This window comes from Anomaloglossus baeobatrachus, chromosome 3 (genome assembly GCF_048569485.1).
Source record: "Anomaloglossus baeobatrachus isolate aAnoBae1 chromosome 3, aAnoBae1.hap1, whole genome shotgun sequence".
NCBI classification, from domain to species: Eukaryota; Metazoa; Chordata; class Amphibia; order Anura; family Aromobatidae; genus Anomaloglossus; species Anomaloglossus baeobatrachus.
In genome coordinates this window covers 4,750,076-4,772,733 of record NC_134355.1, presented here as the reverse complement: position 1 = coordinate 4,772,733, position 22,658 = coordinate 4,750,076, and the positions used below count along the sequence as shown (strand labels likewise).

The 22,658-nt window shown below is 52.7% G+C and overlaps 1 protein-coding gene across 2 annotated transcripts in view; it reads left to right on the top strand.

Annotated features, from left to right (window-relative positions):
- Window positions 1–22,658, top strand: part of TMEM63B (transmembrane protein 63B) — an 88,373-nt gene that overhangs the window by 60,093 nt on the left and 5,622 nt on the right. For both annotated transcript variants that reach the window (XM_075338966.1, XM_075338965.1), the window contains 10 exons: window positions 12,654–12,762; window positions 13,002–13,072; window positions 13,419–13,499; window positions 14,210–14,333; window positions 20,345–20,478; window positions 21,338–21,475; window positions 21,923–22,076; window positions 22,175–22,281; window positions 22,360–22,446; window positions 22,520–22,585. In XM_075338966.1, coding sequence (XP_075195081.1) covers window positions 12,654–12,762; window positions 13,002–13,072; window positions 13,419–13,499; window positions 14,210–14,333; window positions 20,345–20,478; window positions 21,338–21,475; window positions 21,923–22,076; window positions 22,175–22,281; window positions 22,360–22,446; window positions 22,520–22,585 — 1,071 coding nt within the window. The remainder of the gene's footprint in view (window positions 1–12,653; window positions 12,763–13,001; window positions 13,073–13,418; window positions 13,500–14,209; window positions 14,334–20,344; window positions 20,479–21,337; window positions 21,476–21,922; window positions 22,077–22,174; window positions 22,282–22,359; window positions 22,447–22,519; window positions 22,586–22,658) is intronic.

Genomic DNA, 22,658 nt, shown 5'->3' with positions numbered 1-22,658 from the left:
AACCCTTACCTATTTAGCTGCTGGAATTGTCGTGTCCCCCCCCCCCCCCTTCCTGCAGTGAGTGCCCCCTGGTCCTTAGTGGTGTCGTTTTAAGGAATACATCATGCGCCGTCCTTTGTATTGGCCGAACATGTATTTATACATATAAGAAAATGTCCTCTGAGGCCTTTTTTTTTTTCTCTTTTTCTCTTTTTGTTTCCACCTCTCATCATACTGGCGGCCTCCATTCCTTGTAGTAGTCTAGTTAGCTGCCTTTTGAACTGACTCTAACTTCTTAACATCTTTTTTAAAATGTGGAGCCCAAAACTGGATCCCATATTCCCGATGTGGCCTTACAAGTGATTTATAGAGGGGTAACAATAAGGTGGGATGACTAGATCTAATCTCTCTTTTTATACACTCTAAAATCTTGTTTGCTTTTGCAGCTGCTGCCTGACATTGAGTGCTGCTGCTCAGCTTATTTGTACCCAGAATCCCCCGCTCTTCCTCCTGTTCTGTAGTCTGGAGGTTACTTTCATTTAATGTATATGCAGCAATAGGACTACTCCGTCCTAGGTGCATTACTTTACATTTATCACCATTACATCTCCTCTGTTCAGTGTCTGCCCATTCTGACATTTTATCCAGATCTTTCTGTAATATTGTATCAAGGTCAGTTTTCAATATCCTACATAGTTTGGTGTCAACAGCAAAGACTGACACTTTACTATCAATCTCATCCACAAGGTCATTAATAAAGAGGTGAAACATTTTCGCTCCCAGCACAGATCCCTGCAGTCCCCGCTGCTCCCAGCACAGATCTCTGCGGCCCCCATTGCTGACTATAGCACAATTAGAGAGTGTACCATTTATGACAACTTTTGTTTCCTCTTTTAGCCAATTCCTTACCCATCTGCTTATAGTTTCGGCTGGTTTCTGCTTCTGGAGAATTCCTTACACATCTGCTTATAGTTTCGGCTGGTTGCTGCTTCTGGAGCTTTAGTATAAGGCTATTATGTGGTACAGGATCAAATGCCTTTGCAAAGTCCAAATAAATCACATCAGCTGCATTACCAATATCCAGATCTGCACTTACCCCCTCATAGAACCCCAACAGGTTGGTTAGACACGACTTACCATATTTTTTGCTTTATAAGACGCACTTTTGATCCCCCGTGTGTATGTGTGTATGTATGTATGTATGTATGTATGTATGTATGTATGTGTGTGTGTGTGTGTGTGTGTATATATATGTGTATATATATATATATATATGTATATATGTATGTATGTATATATGTGTGTGTGTGTATATGTATGTATGTGTGTATGTATATATATGTATGTATGTATATGTATATATATGTGTATGTATATATATATATACACTGCAGGGGCCAGGGGAGGTGAGGGCAGCTCTGAAGCGCAGGTGAACGCTGCGGGCTGCAGCCTTTGATCTCCTGCTCCCGCTCATATAATATGCACAGTCGCTGTCCATCTCCATGGTGCTGAAACCGCACCGCAGTGACAGGCTGGGGGAGCGGTGCATATTATATGGAACATGCCCCCCCTTTGTTAGATATGGCCCCCATGCTGCTGCTCATTCTAAAATAAAAAAGCATTACTTACCCCCTCCAGCATTTCTCCCCGGTGTCCCTGCTTCCACTGTGATCAGGCACGCAGAGATGATATCACTCTGTTGTGCCGATCACATGACCGGCACCGAGAACCAGGAAGTGGAGGAGAGCAGAAGCACGGAGGAAGACACGAGGGAGGACAGCGCCGGAGGAGGTAAGGAAAGAGTATTTTACTATGGGCAGCAGCATGGGGGCGACATCTAACACAGGGGGACTTGTGCAATCCATAGGGGGCCATAGGCAGCACAGGGGAACGTATGCAATCCATAGGGGGCCATAGGCAGCACAGGGGAACGTATGCAATCCATAGGGGGCCATAGGCAGCACAGGGGAACGTATGCAATCCATAGGGGGCCATAGGCAGCACAGGGAACGTGTGCAATCCATAGGGGGCCATAGGCAGCACAGGGGAATGTGTGCCATCACAAGGGGGCTATATTCAATATAAGGGGACCATATCCAGATTAAGGGGGCTAATTTTAGGATGGGGGCTATGAGGGACATGTACCCTATATGATTTGTTAGACGGACACTGGCATTATAAGATGGACCCCATTTAACATTAAAAAAAAAAAATCTCTTTTCCTTCACCAAATTTGGGGGTGCATCTTATAAAGCGAAAAGTACGGTATCTTTCATGAATACATGGTAGTAATCAGTTATTATATTATTCTATCTATATCGTTGCATGTCATGCCTTTAAAATGCCCTCAAAAACATCACACACCACTGATGTCTGGCTTACTGGACGGTAGTTGCTTGGATCTATCCTCTTACCTTTCTTAAATATCGGTACCACATCAGCAATCCTGAGGCACCAACCTTGTTACAAGCGAGTCTAAAAAGATGAGATACAGCGGTCTGTCAATTACGGAGCTCAATTCCCTCAATAGTCGTGGATGAATGCCATCTGGCCCTGGGGATTTGTCAATGTTTAATTTACTCAGACGTAGGCGAACTTTTTCTTGTGTTTAAATTAATTATATCAGGTGGTAAACATTGATTTTTGACTTGTTGAATTGTCCCTGGAACATTCAGTTCCTTGGTGAGCACAGATGAAAAGTACCTGTTTAATAGCTCAGCTGTTTCTTTGTCCTCTATAATTATCTTATGTTTTAAGGGGCTGATACAATCTTCTTTTTTTTTTGGCATTGATGTATTTATACAAAATTTTGGGATTTCTTTAAATGTCTATGGCGATTTTTGTTTCAGTAGCTTGATTTCTTTTTTACATTTTCAATTGATCTTTATACTCCTGAAATGCAATTTCTGTATTCTCAGCCTTAGCGATTTCTCGGCCCTTTGTTTTTGTGTTATTATACTTTGTACAGTCTTATTTATCCATAGTGGTTTCTTTTTATTCCTGGACATTTTATTATCAGATGGTGTAAGTTATTTACAGGACTCTAGAAGTATATCCTTAACCTTGCAACATTTATGTTCGGTATCCCCAGTTACCATGACATTGTCCCAATCTACACATTTAAGCTCTTCCCTTAATTTGTTGAAATCAGCTTTCCTAATATTCCAGATTTCTTCGGCGCTCCATTGGGAGACCCAGACGATTGGGTGTATAGCACTGCCCTCCGGAGGCCACACAAAGCAATTAAACTAAAAAGTGTAAGGCCCCTCCCCTTCTGGCTATACACCCCCAGTGGGATCACTGGCTCACCAGTTTTCTGCTTTGTGCGAAGGAGGTCAGACATCCACGCATAGCTCCACTGTTTAGTCAGCAGTAGCTGCTGACTATATCGGATGGAAGAAAAGAGGGCCCATATAGGGCCCCCAGCATGCTCCCTTCTCACCCCACTTGCGGTTTGTAAGGTTGAGGTACCCATTGCGGGTACGGAGGCTGGAGCCCACATGCTGCTTTCCTTCCCCATCCCCCTGAGGGGCTCTGTGGAAGTGGGATCTTACCGGCCCCCAAACCCTGAGGCCGAGCTCCATCCACAGACCCAGAGACCCTGCTGGAGGAGCTGAGTACAGTCAGGGACAAGGCCCTGCAACGTTCAGGTACTCTGTGTCCCCGCACAGACAGGCCACGCACACTCCAGGCTTGCTGGGTGTGCTAGTGCGCCGGGGGCACTAGCGCTGCGCGCTCGGGTTAGAGTCACTGCAGCTTAGCTGAGTGATTTTATGTCTTGGGAACTACCGCGCCGGCCGCTCCGGGAGCGGCGGCGCCGCTGGGACTTGTAGTGCGCCGGGGACTCGCGCTGCCCGCGCTTTTACGGCGGCAGCGCTCATAAATCTAGTCCCCGGCTTTTGCGGCCTAGTTACGGTTCGTTCCCGCCCCCACCCTGTCAATCAGGGAAAGGGAGAGACGCTGTGCAATAGGCAGCGCCGAGGGCTGGAGCCTTATTTACATGCTCCAGCCCTCTCACTGGGCACAGTGGGGACACAAGTTTCCCGCTCTTGGTCTCAACACGCCCAGGGCCCGCCCCTCTCCACAGGACGCCGGCAGCCATTCCTGCATGCAGTCTGGCTGGAGAACGGACACAGGCTCTGGGGGACTCAGACAAGGGACTCTGGCGACCACACACCCGCGTTTATGCGGGCGGTAAGCTGCACATAAGTGCTGGCCCCACTAGTGCCACAGTGTTATTTGGTGCATTTTTTCTCTGTACCATATATATTTATATTGCACTGTACAGTCGCTTCTTGGCTTATACCCTCATTGCTCTGAGGAGACAACAACATGTCATCCGCAAAACGCAAGGGTGCCAAGGCACAGGCGGTATGCACTGCTTGTGCCGCATGTGGGGCTAATCTACCGGCAGGTTCCAATGACCCCCATTGTGTGCAATGTTCGGTCCCTGTGCCACTTCGTCAGCCAGAGTCTATGGTAGTAGTGGCCCAGGCAGAGACGCCTGTGAACCCTGCCCCGGTGACGGGGACAGAATTTGCAGTTTTTGCTGATAAGATGTCTGTGACTATGACAAAAATCCTGGAAACCTTGCAGTCCAGGCCAGTTTCTCAGACCATGGACACTGCTGTGTCTATGCTCCCCGGTCCCCCTCAGTTGGAACTAATCCGTACTTCAAGGGGGTCCCAGGCAACACAGGCTGAAGACTCTGACTCGGATGACAGTCCCAGGCAGCCTAAGCGGGCTCGCTGGGAAAGACCCTCGCCGTCATCACACTGGTCAGGGTCTCAGCGAGACGAGGCTCTGTATGAGGAGACAGAGGTGGGTGATCAGGAATCTACTCCTGACACCGCTCTCAATCTAGATACCCCTGATGGTGACGCTATGGTAAATGACCTTATAGCGGCCATCAATAGACTGTTGGATATTTCTCCCCCAGCCCCTTCAGCAGAGGAGGCAGCTGCACAGCAGGAGAAGTTCCAGTTCCGGTATCCTAAGCGTAAATTGAGTACTTTTCTGGACCACTCTGACTTCAGAGAATCAGTCCAGAAACATCATGCTTATCCAGATAAGCGTTTCTCCAAACGTCTTAAGGATACACGTTATCCCTTTCCCCCTGACGTGGTCAAACGCTGGACCCAGTGTCCAAAGGTGGACCCCCCAATCTCCAGGCTTGCGGCTAGATCCTTAGTTGCAGTGGAAGATGGGGCTTCACTTAAAGATGCCAATGACAGACAGATGGACCTTTGGTTAAAGTCTGTCTATGAAGCTATCGGCGCGTCGTTTGCTCCAGCATTCGCGGCCGTGTGGGCACTCCAAGCTATTTCAGCTGGCCTGGCACAAGTGGACTCTATCATACGTCCAGCAGTGCCGCGAGTAGCGTCCCTAACCTCGCAAATGTCTGCGTTTGCGACTTACGCTATCAACGCTGTCCTGGACTCTACGAGCCGTACCTCAATGGCGTCTGCCAACTCTGTGGTTTTGCGCAGAGCCTTGTGGTTAAAGGAATGGAAAGCAGATTCTGCTTCCAAGAAATGTTTAACCAGCTTGCCACTATCTGGAGACAGACTGTTTGGTGAGCAATTGGCTGAGATCATTAAACAGTCCAAGGGTAAGGACTCCTCCTTACCCCAGCCCAGATCGAGCAAACCTCAACAGAGGAAGTGGCAGTCGAGGTTTCGGTCCTTTCGAGGCTCCAGCAAGACCCAATTCTCCTCGTCCAAAGGGACTCAGAAGGAGCAAAGGAGCTCAGATTCCTGGCGGGCTCATTCACGCCCCAAGAAAACAACCGGAGGAACCGCTTCCAAGGCGGCTGCCTCATGACTTTCGGCCTCATCCCTCCGCATCCTCGGTCGGTGGCAGGCTCTCCCGCTTTTGCGACATTTGGCTGCCACAGGTCAAAGACCGGTGGGTAGCAGACATTTTGTCTCACGGGTACAGGATAGAATTCAGTTCTCATCCTCCGCCTCGGTTCTTCAGAACTTCCCCACATCTCGACCGAGCCGATGCTCTTCTGCAGGCGGTGTGCTCACTAAGAGCAGAAGGAGTGGTGATCCCTGTTCCTCTGCAGGAACAAGGGCAAGGTTTTTACTCCAATCTCTTCGTGGTTCCAAAAAAGGACGGCTCGTTCCGTCCTGTTCTGGACCTAAAGCTGCTCAACAAGCATGTGAACGCCAGGCGGTTCCGGATGGAATCCCTCCGCTCTGTCATTGCCTCAATGTCTCAAGGAGATTTCCTTGCATCAATAGACATCAAAGATGCTTATCTCCACGTGCCGATTGCTACAGAGCACCAACGTTTTCTACGTTTCGTGATAGGAGACGACCATCTCCAGTTCGTAGCTCTGCCATTTGGTCTGGCGACAGCCCCACGGGTTTTCACCAAGGTCATGGCGGCAGTGGTAGCAGTCTTGCATTCTCAGGGACATTCGGTGATCCCTTACTTAGACGATCTACTTGTCAAAGCACCCTCTCAAGAGGCATGCCAACACAGCCTGAATGTTGCGCTGGAGACTCTCCAGACTTTCGGGTGGATCATCAACTTTTCAAAGTCAAACCTGGCACCGACTCAATCACTAACGTATCTTGGCATGGAGTTTCATACTCTCTCAGCGATAGTGAAGCTTCCGCTGGACAAGCAGCGGTCTCTACAGACAGGGGTGCAGTCTCTCCTTCAGGGTCAGTCGCACCCCTTAAGGCGCCTCATGCACTTCCTAGGGAAGATGGTGGCAGCAATGGAGGCAGTCCCGTTCGCGCAGTTTCATCTGCGTCCACTTCAATGGGACATTCTCCGCCAATGGGATGGGAAGACAACTTCCCTAGACAGGAAAGTCTCCCTTTCTCAGACGGCCAAGGATTCTCTGCTATGGTAGCTTCTTCCCACCTCATTATCGCAGGGAAGATCATTCCTGCCCCCATCCTGGGCAGTGGTCACGACAGACGCGAGTCTGTCAGGGTGGGGAGCAGTTTTTCTCCACCACAGGGCTCAAGGGACGTGGACTCAGCAGGAATCCACCCTTCAGATCAATGTTCTGGAGATCAGGGCAGTGTATCTTGCCCTATTAGCCTTCCAGCAGTGGTTGGAAGGAAAACAGATCCGAATTCAGTCGGACAACTCCACAGCGGTGGCATACATCAACCACCAAGGAGGGACACGCAGTCGGCAAGCCTTCCAGGAAGTCAGGCGGATTCTGATGTGGGTAGAGGAAAGAGCATCCACCATATCAGCAGTTCACATCCCGGGCGTAGAAAACTGGGAAGCAGACTTCCTCAGTCGCCAGGGCATGGACGCAGGGGAATGGTCCCTTCACCCGGACGTGTTTCAGGAAATCTGCCGCCGCTGGGGGGTGCCGGACGTCGACCTAATGGCGTCTCGGCACAACAACAAGGTCCCGACCTTCATAGCGCGGTCTCGCGATCAAAGAGCTCTGGCGGCAGACGCCTTAGTGCAAGATTGGTCGCAGTTCCGGCTCCCTTATGTGTTTCCACCTCTGGCACTCTTGCCCAGAGTGTTACGCAAGATCAGATCCGATTGCGGCCGCGTCATACTCGTCGCCCCAGACTGGCCGAGGAGGTCGTGGTACCCGGATCTGTGGCATCTCACGGTCGGCCAACCGTGGGCACTACCAGACCGTCCAGACTTACTGTCCCAAGGGCCGTTTTTCCATCGGAATTCTGCGGCCCTGAACCTGACTGTGTGGCCATTGAGTCCTGGATCCTAGCGTCTTCAGGATTATCCCAAGGGGTCGTGGCCACCATGAGACAGGCTAGGAAGTCCACTTCTGCTAAGATCTACCACAGAACGTGGAAGATTTTCTTATCCTGGTGCTCTGCACAAGGAGTATCTCCCTGGCCATTCGCGTTACCTGTCTTTCTTTCCTTCCTGCAATCTGGGTTGGAAAAGGGCTTGTCGCTCGGCTCCCTTAAAGGGCAAGTCTCGGCACTATCCGTGTTTTTTCAGAAGCGTCTAGCACGACTTTCTCAGGTGCGCACGTTCCTGCAGGGGGTTTGTCATATCGTTCCTCCGTACAGGCGGCCGTTAGATCCGTGGGATCTAAACAAGGTCCTTGTTGCTCTCCAGAAGCCGCCCTTCGAGCCTCTGAGGGATGTGTCACTTTCTCGACTCTCACAGAAAGTGGCCTTTCTGGTAGCGGTCACGTCTCTTCGGAGAGTGTCCGAACTAGCAGCGCTGTCATCCAAGGCTCCTTTCCTGGTGTTCCACCAGGACAAGGTAGTGCTGCGCCCCATTCAGGAGTTTCTCCCTAAGGTGGTATCCTCTTTTCATCTTAATCAGGATATCTCCTTGCCTTCCTTTTATCCGCATGCAGTTCATCGGTATGAAAAGGATTTACATTTGTTGGATCTGGTGAGAGCACTCAGAATCTACATTTCCCGCACGGCGCCCCTACGCCGCTCGGATGCACTCTTTGTCCTTGTCGCTGGTAAGCGCAAAGGGTCGCAGGCTTCCAAAGCCACCCTGGCTCGATGGATCAAAGAACCAATTCTTGAAGCCTACCGTTCTGCTGGGCTTCCGGTTCCATCAGGGCTGAAGGCCCATTCTACCAGAGCCGTGGGTGCGTCCTGGGCATTACGACACCAGGCTACGGCTCAACAGGTGTGCCAGGCAGCCACCTGGTCGAGTCTGCACACTTTCACCAAACATTATCAGGTGCATACCTATGCTTCGGCGGACGCCAGCCTAGGTAGAAGAGTCCTGCAGGCGGCAGTTGCCTCCCCGTAGGGGAGGGCTGTCTTTGCAGCTCTAACATGAGGTATTTCTTTACCCACCCAGGGACAGCTTTTGGACGTCCCAATCGTCTGGGTCTCCCAATGGAGCGCCGAAGAAGAAGGGAATTTTGTTACTTACCGTAAATTCCTTTTCTTCTAGCTCCTATTGGGAGACCCAGCACCCGCCCTGTTGTCCTTCGGGATTTTTGGTTGTTTTTCGGGTACACATGTTGTTCATGTTGAATGGTTTTCAGTTCTCCGACGTATCTTCGGAGTGAATTTGTTTAAACCAGTTATTGGCTTTCCTCCTTCTTGCTTTTGCACTAAAACTGGTGAGCCAGTGATCCCACTGGGGGTGTATAGCCAGAAGGGGAGGGGCCTTACACTTTTTAGTGTAATTGCTTTGTGTGGCCTCCGGAGGGCAGTGCTATACACCCAATCGTCTGGGTCTCCCAATAGGAGCTAGAAGAAAAGGAATTTATGGTAAGTAACAAAATTCCCTTCTTTAGCATTTCCCCTGTGAAATGTTCTATTGAATATTACATTGAAGCTTCACATGTTATGATCGCTGGTGCCCAAGTGCTCCCGGACCTGTAGATCTGAGATTGTATCGGTCTATATGACAGGAGCAGATCCTGCAGATTATCTCCTGGTCGGTTCATCTACCATCTGAGAGGAAATTGTCTTGTATTGTAGATAAGAACTTACAGCTTTTAACACAACCCGATGATTCTTTGGAAGACTCTCAACTCTTGGCCTCTTTGCTGCTTCTTTATCGACTGCAACTGTGCGAATATCTCCTCTGGCTCCATTAGTGTCAGCTCAGGTGTGAGCTTTATCTTCACTATGCCAGGTTCATTTGATAACAGGAGAGCCTCCATTTGGGCTCATACACAGTCTATGGTATTTATAGGTTTCTCATATGATATTAGGAAAGATCTGCTGCCTATTTACGCATTTGGCCATCTTCCCTTTGCAGCTCTACACGCTACAGTGATTGAGTATCTTCATCTCTGCCTCCTATTCCGACTGTAGTTTGTTCTCTGCTGGGAAATGCAAAAAGAAAATAGATGCCTCCTGACATTAAATATCATAAAGATATAAAAAGCCATAAATTATCTACATACTGTAAATTAAAGCATCACAACCTCTGGATATGGAGGAGTCAATTTTTGCAAAATTGAGGACATTTCAGGAAGCAATGTACATTCAGTCCATGTATACTATAACCTCTTTATGTCCATGAAGGGAAAAAAAACCCCAAATACTGGCAGTTTCGGAGCAAAGACCTACAATAAAAAAAAATAATCCAAATAAATCACCATAAAATGCTTTGATGATTTCCCAAAAAAAACCTATTTGCATAATTTGCATATACAACAGACTTCCCTGCTCCAGTATCTATCACAAGGTAACAAGCACCTCCCTATTAGGCCTTTTTTTTTTTCTTCTTTCACAAAGGCCATTCATAATCTCCGTCTCTCAGATCTATACAATTCATTACAAATGGCAAAATATTTTATCACATCTTTCACGAAGGTACGTCATTTAATATTTTCAGATTCCCCCTCTCTTCTGTCAGCTCCAATGCTGCAGGACCTTACAATGCTGATCCCTGAGCCTCACATCTGCACATGCTCATTCATCTACTAATGAGAGCTCCTCCATGACTGTCCCAACTTCTTTATTATTAGGTGCAGTCACATCCCACTTTACATTTTGTAAATTCCTCCGTTTTCATCCTACACTTCTATCTGCAGCTTGGATTTGTGTGAAATAAGGTTGCTTTCACACATCCAGTTTTTGCCGTGCAGCACAATCCGGCAAAAACTGATGCAACGGATCCGGTGAAAAAACTGATCCATTGCATCAGTTTCTTCCATGCGTTCCTTCCGTTTTTTGACTGATCCGTTGTGATACTGAGCATGCGCAGTTGAGAACTGGATCCGTCGTTGGATTCCATCATATACCGGATGACGACGGATCCGGCGCCCATAGGCTTGCATTGTACAACATGCTGGACGGCGTGGTCCGTTTTTTTGCCGGAGACAAAAAAAGCTGCATGCTGCGTCCTTTCCGGCCATTGGACGAAGACTTTTCGCCACATCCGGCGGACGCCGCATGCAACACAAGGCCATCCGGCACAATCCGACGCTAATACAAGTCTATGGGGCATAAAACGGATCCGACGCCAAATCTGTTTTCGCAATTCGCCGGATTGTGCCGGACGGCGAAAAACGGATGTGTGAAAGCAGCCTAAGAGAACAGGCGTCTTATCTCTAGTAACAGCTTCTGTATAATGACCGAATCCTTTACTATTCAGTCTTTTAGTAGAGGTCGCGCCTCATGTCTTAGTTGTTGGAGTGTCTCATCCCTGACCTCCTCACCACAAGTCTACAGATGTGGAGACATGGCTCCTCCAGAGAGGATGGTCGGAGCATGTGGGGAGTGGACCTTACACCTGAGCAACATACTACATGAGTAACGGATTCCCTCCTATATTCTGTACTATATATGCTGTACATGTCCACGGTCCTGGCCCATTATAGGCAGAGGGTACTAAGGGACTTGTCTAAGTCCGTCCAGTCCATTGTATAAACAGTCATACATGTGGCTCCTGGTTAGTTCACCTCCTCCCTTATTTGTGTACTCGCATTCTTTCAGTGTCCTCTTATTTTTACCATCCTTATTATAATGAACAGACATTTTAACTCCAAATTAATAACATTTGTTTTACGAGCGCTCGGGAACGCAATACAGCGCAAACTCAGTATGGTGTACTCGGAGAATTCTGCTTTATTAGTGCGTGTGACCAGTTTATATAGCAGCACAAACAAAGGAAAACTCTCCTCTCAACTATGCACCAATGAGAGCAGTAAGGGCGTGAGCGGAAATGTGAGACTTCCTCATCAGTGTTAGCGGATCCCTATGACATCATTAGCTATAGGACAAGATGAACACTAAGATCAAAATAGATTTTATTCTCACACCAAATACGGAGAGCGGAGGAGACGGGCGGTCACTGAATACTGAAGATGGAGGCGACGGGCGGTCACTGAATACTGAAGATGGAGGCGACGGGCGGTCACTGAATACTGAAGATGGAGGCGACGGGCGGTCACTGAATACTGAAGATGGAGGCGACGGGCGGTCACTGAATACTGAGGATGGAGGCGACGGGCGGTCACTGAATACTGAGGATGGAGGCGACGGGCGGTCACTGAATACTGAGGATGGAGGCGACGGGCGGTCACTGAATACTGAGGATGGAGGCGACGGGCGGTCACTGAATACTGAGGATGGAGGCGACGGGCGGTCACTGAATACTGAGGATGGAGGCGACGGGCGGTCACTGAATACTGAGGATGGAGGCGACGGGCGGTCACTGAATACTGAGGATGGAGGCGACGGGCGGTCACTGAATACTGAGGATGGAGGCGACGGGCGGTCACTGAATACTGAGGATGGAGGCGACGGGCGGTCGCTGAATACTGAGGATGGAGGCGACGGGCGGTCACTGAATACTGAGGATGGAGGCGACGGGCGGTCACTGAATACTGAGGATGGAGGCGACGGGCGGTCACTGAATACTGAGGAGGGAGGCGACGGGCGGTCGCTGAATACTGAGGAGGGAGGAGACGGGCGGTCACTGAATACTGAGGACGGATGACACTGGCAGGAACCGAATACTGAGGATGGAGGAGACGGGTGATCACAGACGGCGGAGGACCGATGCGACTGGCGGTCCCCTGATGTTGAGGAAATTCGCATTTCTCTTCACTTTATATTCTGATTATTGCAGATAATTTGTAGTTTCTTACTCTGCGGCATGTTCTCCACTTCTGCCTAAGACTATTACACAATTCTGTATATTTCCTCGTTGTGTGTAGATTCTTTCTCCGCTCGTGTCGTGTTGCTCCGCTGTGACCGGTGTCTTTCTTCTCTCAGAAATAACCTGCTCTGGCTGCACACCACCTTCGCTTTCCTGTATCTGCTGCTCACCGTTTACAGCATGAGACGCCACACGTCCAAGATGCGCTACAAGGAGGACGACTTGGTAACGTGGCCCCACGCTCACTGCACCTTCTGCTCCTCATCCCATAGACCCGTGGATAGGGGGGCGCCCATACTCTGACACCTATGGAGGGGGGCATCCGTACTCTGACTTCCTCACCTGCTGTGGGAGCCCTCCGGTCTCCCGCACCGCTCTTCTTTCCTGTCTTGTGGGGGGCTCTCACTTCTTTGCGCTGATGTGACCGCAGTGTCCTGCTTTTATACCTCTTCTCTCGTATACAGGTGAAGCGCACACTCTTCATTAATGGGATATCCAAGTATGCCGAGCCAGAGAAAATCAAGAAACATTTTGAGTAAGTATGATGGGCCTGTGTGAGTCCTGGGGGCCTGTGTGAGTCCTGGGGGCCTGTGTGAGTCCTGGGGGCCTGTGTGAGTCCAGGGGGCCTGTGTGAGTCCAGGGGGCCTGTGTGAGTCCAGGGGGCCTGTGTGAGTCCAGGGGGCCTGTGTGAGTCCAGGGGGCCTGTGTGAGTCCAGGGGGCCTGTGTGAGTCCAGGGGGCCTGTGTGAGTCCAGGGGGCCTGTTTGAGTCCTGTGGGGCCTGTGTGAGTCCTGGGGTCATGTGCTCTTTTGTTCGGGGCCTCTGTGTCGGCGAGCGTGCTCCTCAATGACTGTTGTGTGTGATCATGCATGTTTCTTGTAGAGAGGCCTACACTAACTGCACCGTCCTGGAGGCCCGGCCGTGTTATGATGTTGCCAGACTGATGTTCCTGGATGCAGAAAGGTAAACCCCTGAGAGCGCGATGTCTTCGAGGATCTACCGTAATCAGCCTGTCACGAGGGCTGCGTCACTGGATCAAATAGCAAAGACCAGGATTTGGGGCTCAGCCCATACATAGGATTCCTGGCAATTACTTTTCCCGTTCTCTCCAGCAGTGTCCATGTGCTGCAAACACTGAGCAGTGCCAGTGTCGGCACTCACTGACTTCTATATCCCGGTAGAATTGTATGTAAAAGCGGGTGCAAGCATGTCGACTGCTCCATTAACCCCTATCGTGTCTACCAATGACCAGTGGGGCCCTGCACTCACACTCGGGTGGTGGAAGATAAATCTGATTTGGTGGGGAACTCGCTCACTCCCCTGGTCACTCTTTTGTCCCCTTCGCTCGCTCCCTCCCCTGCTTGCTCTTTTGCCCCCTTTCACTTGCTCGCTCACCGCCTCCCCTGTCGCGCCCCTCTGTGGATCTGTCGCCCGCCTCGCTCTCTCCCTTCCTCTCTTCCCTTGTGGGTCTGCCCCCCCCCTCCCGCTCTCTCCCTCCCTTCCCTTGTTGGTCTGTCGCTCCCCCCTCGCACTTGCGTCCTTCCCTTGTCGCTCACTCGATCGCTCACTCCTCTTGGTCGCTCTGTTACCCCCTCGCTCGCTCCCCATGTTTTTTTCGTCATGTGACTTTCATACTGAACACCGATTTTCATTTTTTTCCTGGGTCTCTGCAGGAAGAAGGCTGAACGTGGACGCTTGTACTTTAATAACCTGCTAAGCCGAGAGAACATGACATCCTTCATCAACCCTAAACCCTGCGGTCACCTGTGCTGCTGCGTGATCAAAGGCTGTGAGCAGGTGAGGAGCTGCCGAGACGGGTCACATTTCCCACAAAGTGACCACCTCCTCCTGTCCTCTCTGCAGCACAGTCACTGCCTATTCATGCCCTCCTCCTGTGCTGTCTGCAGCACTGTCACTGTCTAGTCCCGCCCTCCTCCTGTGCTCTCTGCAGCACTCACTCCCTGCCTAGTCCCGCCCTCCTCCTGTGCTCTCCAGCACTGTCAGTCTAGTCCCGCCCTCCTCATGTGCTCTCCGCAGCACTGTCACTCACTGTCTAGTCCCGCCCTCCTCCTGTGCTCTCCGCAGCACTGTCACTCACTGTCTAGTCCCGCCCTCCTCCTGTGCTCTCCGCAGCACTGTCACTCACTGTCTAGTCCCGCCTTCCTCCTGTGCTCTCTGCAGCATTGTCACTGCCTAGTCCTGCCCTCCACCTGTGCTCTCCTCAGCACTGTCACTGCCTAGTCCCGCCCTTCTCCTGTGCTCTCTGCAGCACTGTCACTCACTGTCTAGTCCCGCCCTCTTCCTGTGCTCTCTACAGCACTGGCAATCAATACCTAGTCCCGCCCGCCTCCTGTGCTCTCGGCAGCACTGTCACTGCCTAGTCCCGCCCTCCTCCTGTGCTCTCCGCAGCACTGTTACTCACTGCCTAGTCCCGCCCTCCTCCTGTGCTCTGCAGCACTGTCACTGCCTAGTCCCGTCCTCCTCCTGTGCTCTTGCAGCACTGTCACTCACTGTCTAGTCCCGTCCTCCTCCTGTGCTCTTGCAGCACTGTCACTCACTGTCTAGTCCCGCCCTCCTCCTGTGCTCTCTGCAGCACTGTCACTCTCACTGTCTAGTCCCGCCCTCCTCCTGTGCTCTCTGCAGCATTGTCACTCACTGTCTAGTCCCGTCCTCCTCCTGTGCTCTCTGCAGCACTGTCACTGCCTAGTCCTGCCCTCCACCTGTGCTCTCCTCAGCACTGTCACTGCCTAGTCCCGCCCTCATCCTGTGCTCTGCAGCACTGTCACTGCCTAGTCCCGCCCTCCTCCTGTGCTCTCTGCAGCACTGTCACTCACTGTCTAGTCCCGCCCTCCTCCTGTGCTCTCTGCAGCACTGGCAATCAATACCTAGTCCCGCCCGCCTCCTGTGCTCTCAGCAACACTGTCACTGCCTGGTCCCACCCTCCTCCTGTGCTCTCCGCAGCACTGTTACTCACTGCCTAGTCCCGCCCTCCTCCTGTGCTCTCTGCAGCACTGTCACTGCCTAGTCCGGCCCTCCTCCTGTGATCTCTGCAGCACTGTCACTGTCTAGTCCGGCCCTCCTCCTGTGCTCTCTGCAGCACTGTCACTGTCTAGTCCGGCCCTCCTCCTGTGCTCTCTGCAGCATTGTCACTGCCTAGTCCTGCCCTCCACCTGTGCTCTCCTCAGCACTGTCACTGCCTAGTCCTGCCCTCCACATGTGCTCTCCTCAGCACTGTCACTGCCTAGTCCCGCCCTCATCCTGTGCTCTGCAGCACTGTCACTGCCTAGTCCCGCCCTCCTCCTGTGCTCTCTGCAGCACTGTCAATGTTTAGTCCCGCCCTCCTCCTATGCTCTCTGCAGCACTGTCACTGCCTAGTCCGGCCCTCCTCCTGTGCTCTCTGCAGCACTGTCAATGTTTAGTCCCGCCCTCCTCCTATGCTCTCTGCAGCACTGTCACTCACTGTCTAGTCCCGCCCTCCTCCTGTGCTCTCTGCAGCACTGTCACTGTCTAGTCCCGCCCTCCTCCTGTGCTCTCTGCAGCACGGTCACTGTCTAGTCTCGCCCTCCTCCTCTGCTCTCTGCAGCACTGTCACTCACTTGTATAAGTCTCTCTATACTGACCATTTTTTAGTTATTAGGAAAGCACGAGCACTAGACAATATTCACTTTTCTACCCAAAAAATCGAGTGCTGAAATGAATCCCATAAAATTCACAATTTATGTAATACAATAAAAACTATATAGAAAAATAAAATTAAGTAATGGACCAATAGCAGCAGCCGAGAACCGTCCTCCGCATCCACGAATACAGTGAACAGTGTAATATGCAGCAGCAGTAACACAAGTGATGGAAAATAGAGGGCAGAGCACAGTGTACATGTTACAGGGGCGGTCGGGGGCAGAGCACAGTGTACATGTTACAGGGGCAGAGCACAGTGTACATGGTATAGGGGCAGAGCACAGTGTACATGGTACAGGGGCGGTCGGGGGCAGAGCACAGTGTACATGGTACAGGGGCGGTCGGGGGCAGAGCATAGTGTACATGGTACAGGGGCGGTCGGGGGCAGAGCACAGTGTACATGGTACAGGGGCGGTGGGGGCAGAGCACAGTGTACATGGTACAGGGGCGGTCGGGGGCAGAGCACAGTGTACATGGTACAGGGGCGGTGGGGGCAGAGCACAGTGTACATGGTACAGGGGCGGTCGGGGGCAGAGCACAGTGTACATGGTACAGGGGCGGTCGGGGGCAGAGCACAGTGTACATGGTACAGGGGCGGTCGGGGGCAGGGCACAGTGTACATGGTACAGGGGCGGTCGGGGGCAGAGCACAGTGTACATGGTACAGGGGCGGTCGGGGGCAGGGCACAGTGTACATGGTACAGGGGCGGTCGGGGACAGAGCACAGTGTACATGGTACAGGGGCGGTCGGGGGCAGAGCACAGTGTACATGGCACAGGGGCGGTCGGGGGCAGAGCACAGTGTACATGGTACAGGGGCGGTCGGGGGCAGAGCACAGTGTACATGTTATACGGGCTTTCGGGGGCAGAGTACAGTGTACATGGTACAGGGGCGGTCGGGGGCAGAGCACAGTATACATGGTATAGGGGCGGTCGGGGGCAGAGCACAGTGTACATGGTATAGGGGCGGTCGGGGACAGAGCACAGTGTACATGGTACAGGGGCGGTCGGGGCAGAGCACAGTGTACATGGTACAGGGGCGGTTGGGGGCAGAGCACAGTGTACATGGTACAGGGGCGGTCGGGGGCAGAGCACAGTGTACATGTTATACGGGCTTTCGGGGGCAGAGTACAGTGTACATGGTATAGGGGCGGTCGGGGGCAGAGCACAGTATACATGGTATAGGGGCGGTCGGGGGCAGAGCACAGTGTACATGGTATAGGGGCGGTCGGGGGCAGAGCACAGTGTACATGTTATACAGGTTTTCGGGGGCAGAGCACAGTGTACATGGTACAGGGGCGGTCGGGGGCAGAGCACAGTATACATGGTATAGGGGCGGTCGGGGGCAGAGCACAGTGTACATGGTATAGGGGCGGTGGGGGTCCTGGTTAGTTGGGGCACAGCTCCTGTTCGGCTGCAGCCCGGTGCTCTTCCTCCGCCCCCGGTCACCCCTTTAGTGCTATACAGTAATATTCATGCTGTACATTTTCTTCATGCGTCCCTCACATGGTCACAGCTTCTGTCAACAAAACTTCTTGTCAACTTCAGTCACAGTCTCTTATCTCGCCTCGGCACATTCTGCACGATCTTGTTCCCTGAAGGGGTTACCACTAGCATCGGATATTTCATACATTTTGCCCGCTATTCGCTTTCCTGGTACTCAGGCTCCCGTTGGGGCCCTAAGCTCCTCATCCTCTCCATAAGCCTCATTGTTCACGCAGAATCCGCCGTCTCTCTCTGGTCAGTCAGGTCCTACTCTTCTCTCCACCCACCGACCTTCCCGCTGATTGACAGGATTCGTTAGGTATGCGCAAGGAAATGGCCACCACCCGGGCTGCACCGCATGTCCAGCACCCAGATTCGACCCAGAAGGTCACACCAAATATTGGGGTTTTCTTCCACCACTTCTCTCACAGGCGCAGTCTGCTGCTCTCCCTCAGGGACTCTCCTCTCAGACGCAGTCTGCTGCTCTCCCTCAGGGACTCTCCTCTCACAGGCGCAGTCTGCTGCTCTCCCTCAGGGACTCTCCTCTCAGACGCAGTCTGCTCTTCTCCCTCAGGGACTCTCTTCTCAGGCGCAGTCTGCTGCTCTCCCTCAGGGACTCTCCTCTCAGACGCAGTCTGCTCTTCTCCCTCAGGGACTCTCTTCTCAGGCGCAGTCTGCTGCTTTCCCTCAGGGACTCTCCTCTCACAGCCGCAGTCTGCTGCTCTCCCTCAGGGACTCTCCTCTCACAGCCGCAGTCTGCTGCTCTCCCTCAGGGACTCTCCTCTCACAGCCGCAGTCTGCTGCTCTCCCTCAGGGACTCTCCCCTCACAGACGCAGTCTGCTCCTCTCCCTCAGGGACTCTCCTCTCAGACGCAGTCTGCTCCTCTCCCTCAGGGACTCTCCTCTCAGACGCAGTCTGCTCCTCTCCCTCAGGGACTCTCCTCTCACAGGCGCAGTCTGCTGCTCTCCCTCAGGGACTCTCCTCTCAGACGCAGTCTGCTCCTCTCCCTCAGGGACTCTCCTCTCAGGCGCAGTCTGCTCTTCTCCCTCAGGGACTCTTCTCACTCTGACTGACTTCCTAACTATTCTTCTGACTAAGCTCCTCCCCTTCATTAACTCCCTCCAGCCCGGGAGCACCAGGAAGCAGCTTACACATTAGCGAGTGTCCCTGAGGCGTCTTCAGTAGCTTAAGATACTCGTTGAAGACGCTCGCTCCATTCCTTGTCCTGCTCTGTCTTACACCAGGACCTGACTCTCTCGGTCACTCGTTCCTCCGGTCAGTGCGCTGACCTGACTCCTTTACACGGTCACCTGCTTCTCTTTCTCAGTTGTGTCCTCTTTTCCTCGGTCACACCATCCTATGTACGGTCTTCTCTCTTCAGGACACCCACGTTATGCTGCTCCTCACACCTGAGCTCTGCTCCTGTCACAGGCCGGGCCCTGACTGATGTTACCATAGAAACCATCTCTCCCCCTCAGCACTAGCTCCTCTCCTATAGGCTAATCCCAGAATCTCAACTGTCACCGTTCTGTTGCCGGGCAGATTTCACTTATAACACTTGTATACCATATTAGGCATCGTACATTATATACTACATACATTGCATCATTAACACTGCTACACCAACACATAGGAACATGCTCAACTCTGCTACATCTTATACAGTACAAAACCTTACACTATACAGTCCTACATAACATCACTTTATATCTTAGCACATATATCAGATGACATGTGCTGTCTTCAGGGGCAGGAACTCGATCACAATTACATGTAAAGGCTCAATTCCTGTGAAATAAATATATATATATATATATAGCTGATGTCCATATCCCATATGTAATTACCATTAGGTTCCATATAATAGCTCTGTACTTAGTAAGTGCTACCACCTCTAGTTCATAAATGACTGAAATGTCCCTGCTGACCTGCAGCTGCTAGAGGGTTGTGTCTGGATGTCCGTGTCCCAACGCTCGTTTCACCCGTCTTCTTCAGGGGCCGTGTGTTATTTTTCTTCGTAGTTTTTATTGTATTATTAAATAAACTCTCAATCAGTGCCTAGTCCCGCCCCCTAGTGACCCCTCCTCCTGTGCTCTCTGGAGCACGGTCAATCCCTTCCTAGTCCCGCCCTCTAGTGACCCCCTCCTCCTGTGCTCTCTGGAGCACGGTCAATCCCTTCCTAGTCCCGCCCTCTAGTGACCCCCTCCTCCTGTGCTCTCTGGAGCACGGTCAATCCCTTCCTAGTCCCGCCCTCTAGTGACCCCCTCCTCCTGTGCTCTCTGCAGCACGGTCAATCCCTTCCTAGTCCCGCCCTCTAGTGACCCCTCCTCCTGTGCTCTCTGCAGCACAGTCAATCCCTTCCTAGTCCCGCCCCTTAGTGACCCCCCCCCCTCCTGTGCTCTCTGCAGCACGGTCAATCCCTTCCTAGTCCCGCCCCCTAGTGATCCCTCCTCCTGTGCTCTCTGCAGCACTGTCATTCCCTTCCTAGTCCCGCCGTGTCGTGCACTTTGTGGTCTATGGATGGTGTTGGTTGTTCTTCCCTCTGGGGTGGCTCCTGGTATATTATTTTTGGGTGTACTGTAGGGGGATGGGAGGTGGTCCATCTTGTCCGCACTGGTTTTCTAGCGTCCCCGTCCTCTTGTGCAGGTGGAGGCCATCGAATACTACACAAAACTGGAGCAACGACTGAAGGAGGAATACAAGAAGGAGAAGGAAAAGGTCAACGAGAAGCCCCTGGGGATGGCGTTTGTCACCTTTCACAATGAGGCCATCACTGCCCTGTAAGTGCGATGTACAGCCCCCTCCCCCACCACGTATGTGAGCCTCACTACAAGACCCATCCTCCAGTATCTGTAACCATCAGCCCAGCCATGTCTGGTAGTGCTCAATGGTTTCTATAAATGTGTGTGGCTCCTGGGGGGGCCCTCTGCCTGGCTCCCTCGGGGGTGGCGGGGGCCGCCCTCTGCCTGGCTCCCTCGGGGGTGGCGGGGGCCGCCCTCTGCCTGGCTCCCTCGGGGGTGGCGGGGGCCGCCCTCTGCCTGGCTCCCTCGGGGGTGGCGGGGGCCGCCCTCTGCCTGGCTCCCTCGGGGGTGGCGGGGGCCGCCCTCTGCCTGGCTCCCTCGGGGGTGGCGGGGGCCGCCCTCTGCCTGGCTCCCTCGGGGGTGGTGGGGGCCGACCTCTGCCTGGCTCCCTCGGGGGTGGCGGGGGCCGACCTCTGCCTGGCTCCCTCGGGGGTGGCGGGGGCCGACCTCTGCCTGGCTCCCTCGGGGGTGGCGGGGGCCGACCTCTGCCTGGCTCCCTCGGGGGTGGCGGGCGCCGCCCTCTGCCTGGCTCCCCCGGGGGTGGCGGGTGCCGCCCTCTGCCTGGGTCTCCTGGGGGTGGGGCCGCCCTCTGCCTGGCTCCCGGGGGTGGGGCTCCCCTCTTCCTGGCTCCCGGGGGTCTTATTATTATTATTATTATTATTTATTATTATAGCGCCATTTATTCCATGGCGCTTTACAAGTGAAAGAGGGTATACGTACAACAATCATTAACAGTACAAGACAGACTGGTATAGGAGGAGAGAGGACCCTGCCCGCGAGGGCTCACAGTCTACAGGCGAGGGCTCACAGTCTTACTGCACTTTCTCTTTTCCTGCAGGATCCTGAAAGATTTCAATGCGTGTAAATGTCACGGCTGCAGCTGTCGCGGGGAACCCAAATTCTCCTCCTGCACCGAAGCTCTGCATGTCCACAACTGGGCGGTGACCTATGCCCCGGACCCCCAGAACATCTACTGGTGAGTATGGCCAGGCCTGGAAGATGTGTGACATGTTTATATATCGGATGGAACCGTTTTAGACGGCAGCGGTTCTGGCGCTGATCTGGAGAGTAGAGGTGAAGCTTGAGGGTCCTCGATGTAAGCGGCTCATACTTGAGAGGTCCGCTCTTCAGGACAGACATTAATTAGTCAGGTGGAATTGACTTTCCTATTCCCTTGAGGTGGCACTAGGTGAGAGCATTAAGCTCCACCCTCTGGACTCCTTTAATACATAGCTTAGGAGTCCGGGATCTAGGAAAGTGTTTTGTGATCCCTCTGACTTTGATTTTCTTTGGCAGCCACCGGGTGGCGCTGTAGAGTTGGTATAACATAGGGTTAGAGGTGTTGATCGGAGGGACCTCTCGTATCAGCGGTGTCTGTGCAGGGACGGTTGCTCATGTGTCGTGATGTCCTTTTTGTCCGCAGGGAGCACCTCTCCACCCGGGGCTTTGTGTGGTGGATCCGCTGCTTGATCATCAACGTCATCCTCTTCCTCCTCCTCTTCTTCCTCACCACCCCGGCCATCATCATCACCACCATGGATAAGTTCAATGTCACCAAACCCGTGGAGTATCTGAACGTGAGTGTGTGGCCGGGCCTGTGCCGGTCTGGTGCGTACGTCGCTTTCCGGCAGCGCTCGTGGCCTTCATGATCACATGATCGGTTCCCTTTCTGCAGAATCCCATCATCACCCAGTTCTTCCCCACCTTATTACTGTGGGCGTTCTCCGCTCTGCTCCCCACCATCGTCTACTACTCGGCTTTCTTCGAGGCGCACTGGACCAGGTATGGCGGGTGACTGCAGGATTGGTGGTCGCACCGTGCGAGCATCCGCCATCACCTTCTCACCCCTTCTCATTCCAGGTCAGGTGAGAACCGGACGACGATGCACAAGTGTTACACCTTCCTGATCTTCATGGTGCTGCTGCTGCCGTCGCTGGGACTCAGCAGGTGATTTCTGCCGCTGCCGCCATCTTGTCCTCTGCCACGGCTGCCGGTAACCATTGTCCTTCTGTCCCTGCAGCCTGGACTTGTTCTTCCGCTGGCTCTTTGATCAGAAGTTTCTGGCAGAGGCGACCATAAGGTTTGAGTAAGTAACGCACGCCCCTCAGAAGATCTGTGAGGTTGTTGGAGCGCCCTCTGATCCCCCGCGTATTCATACT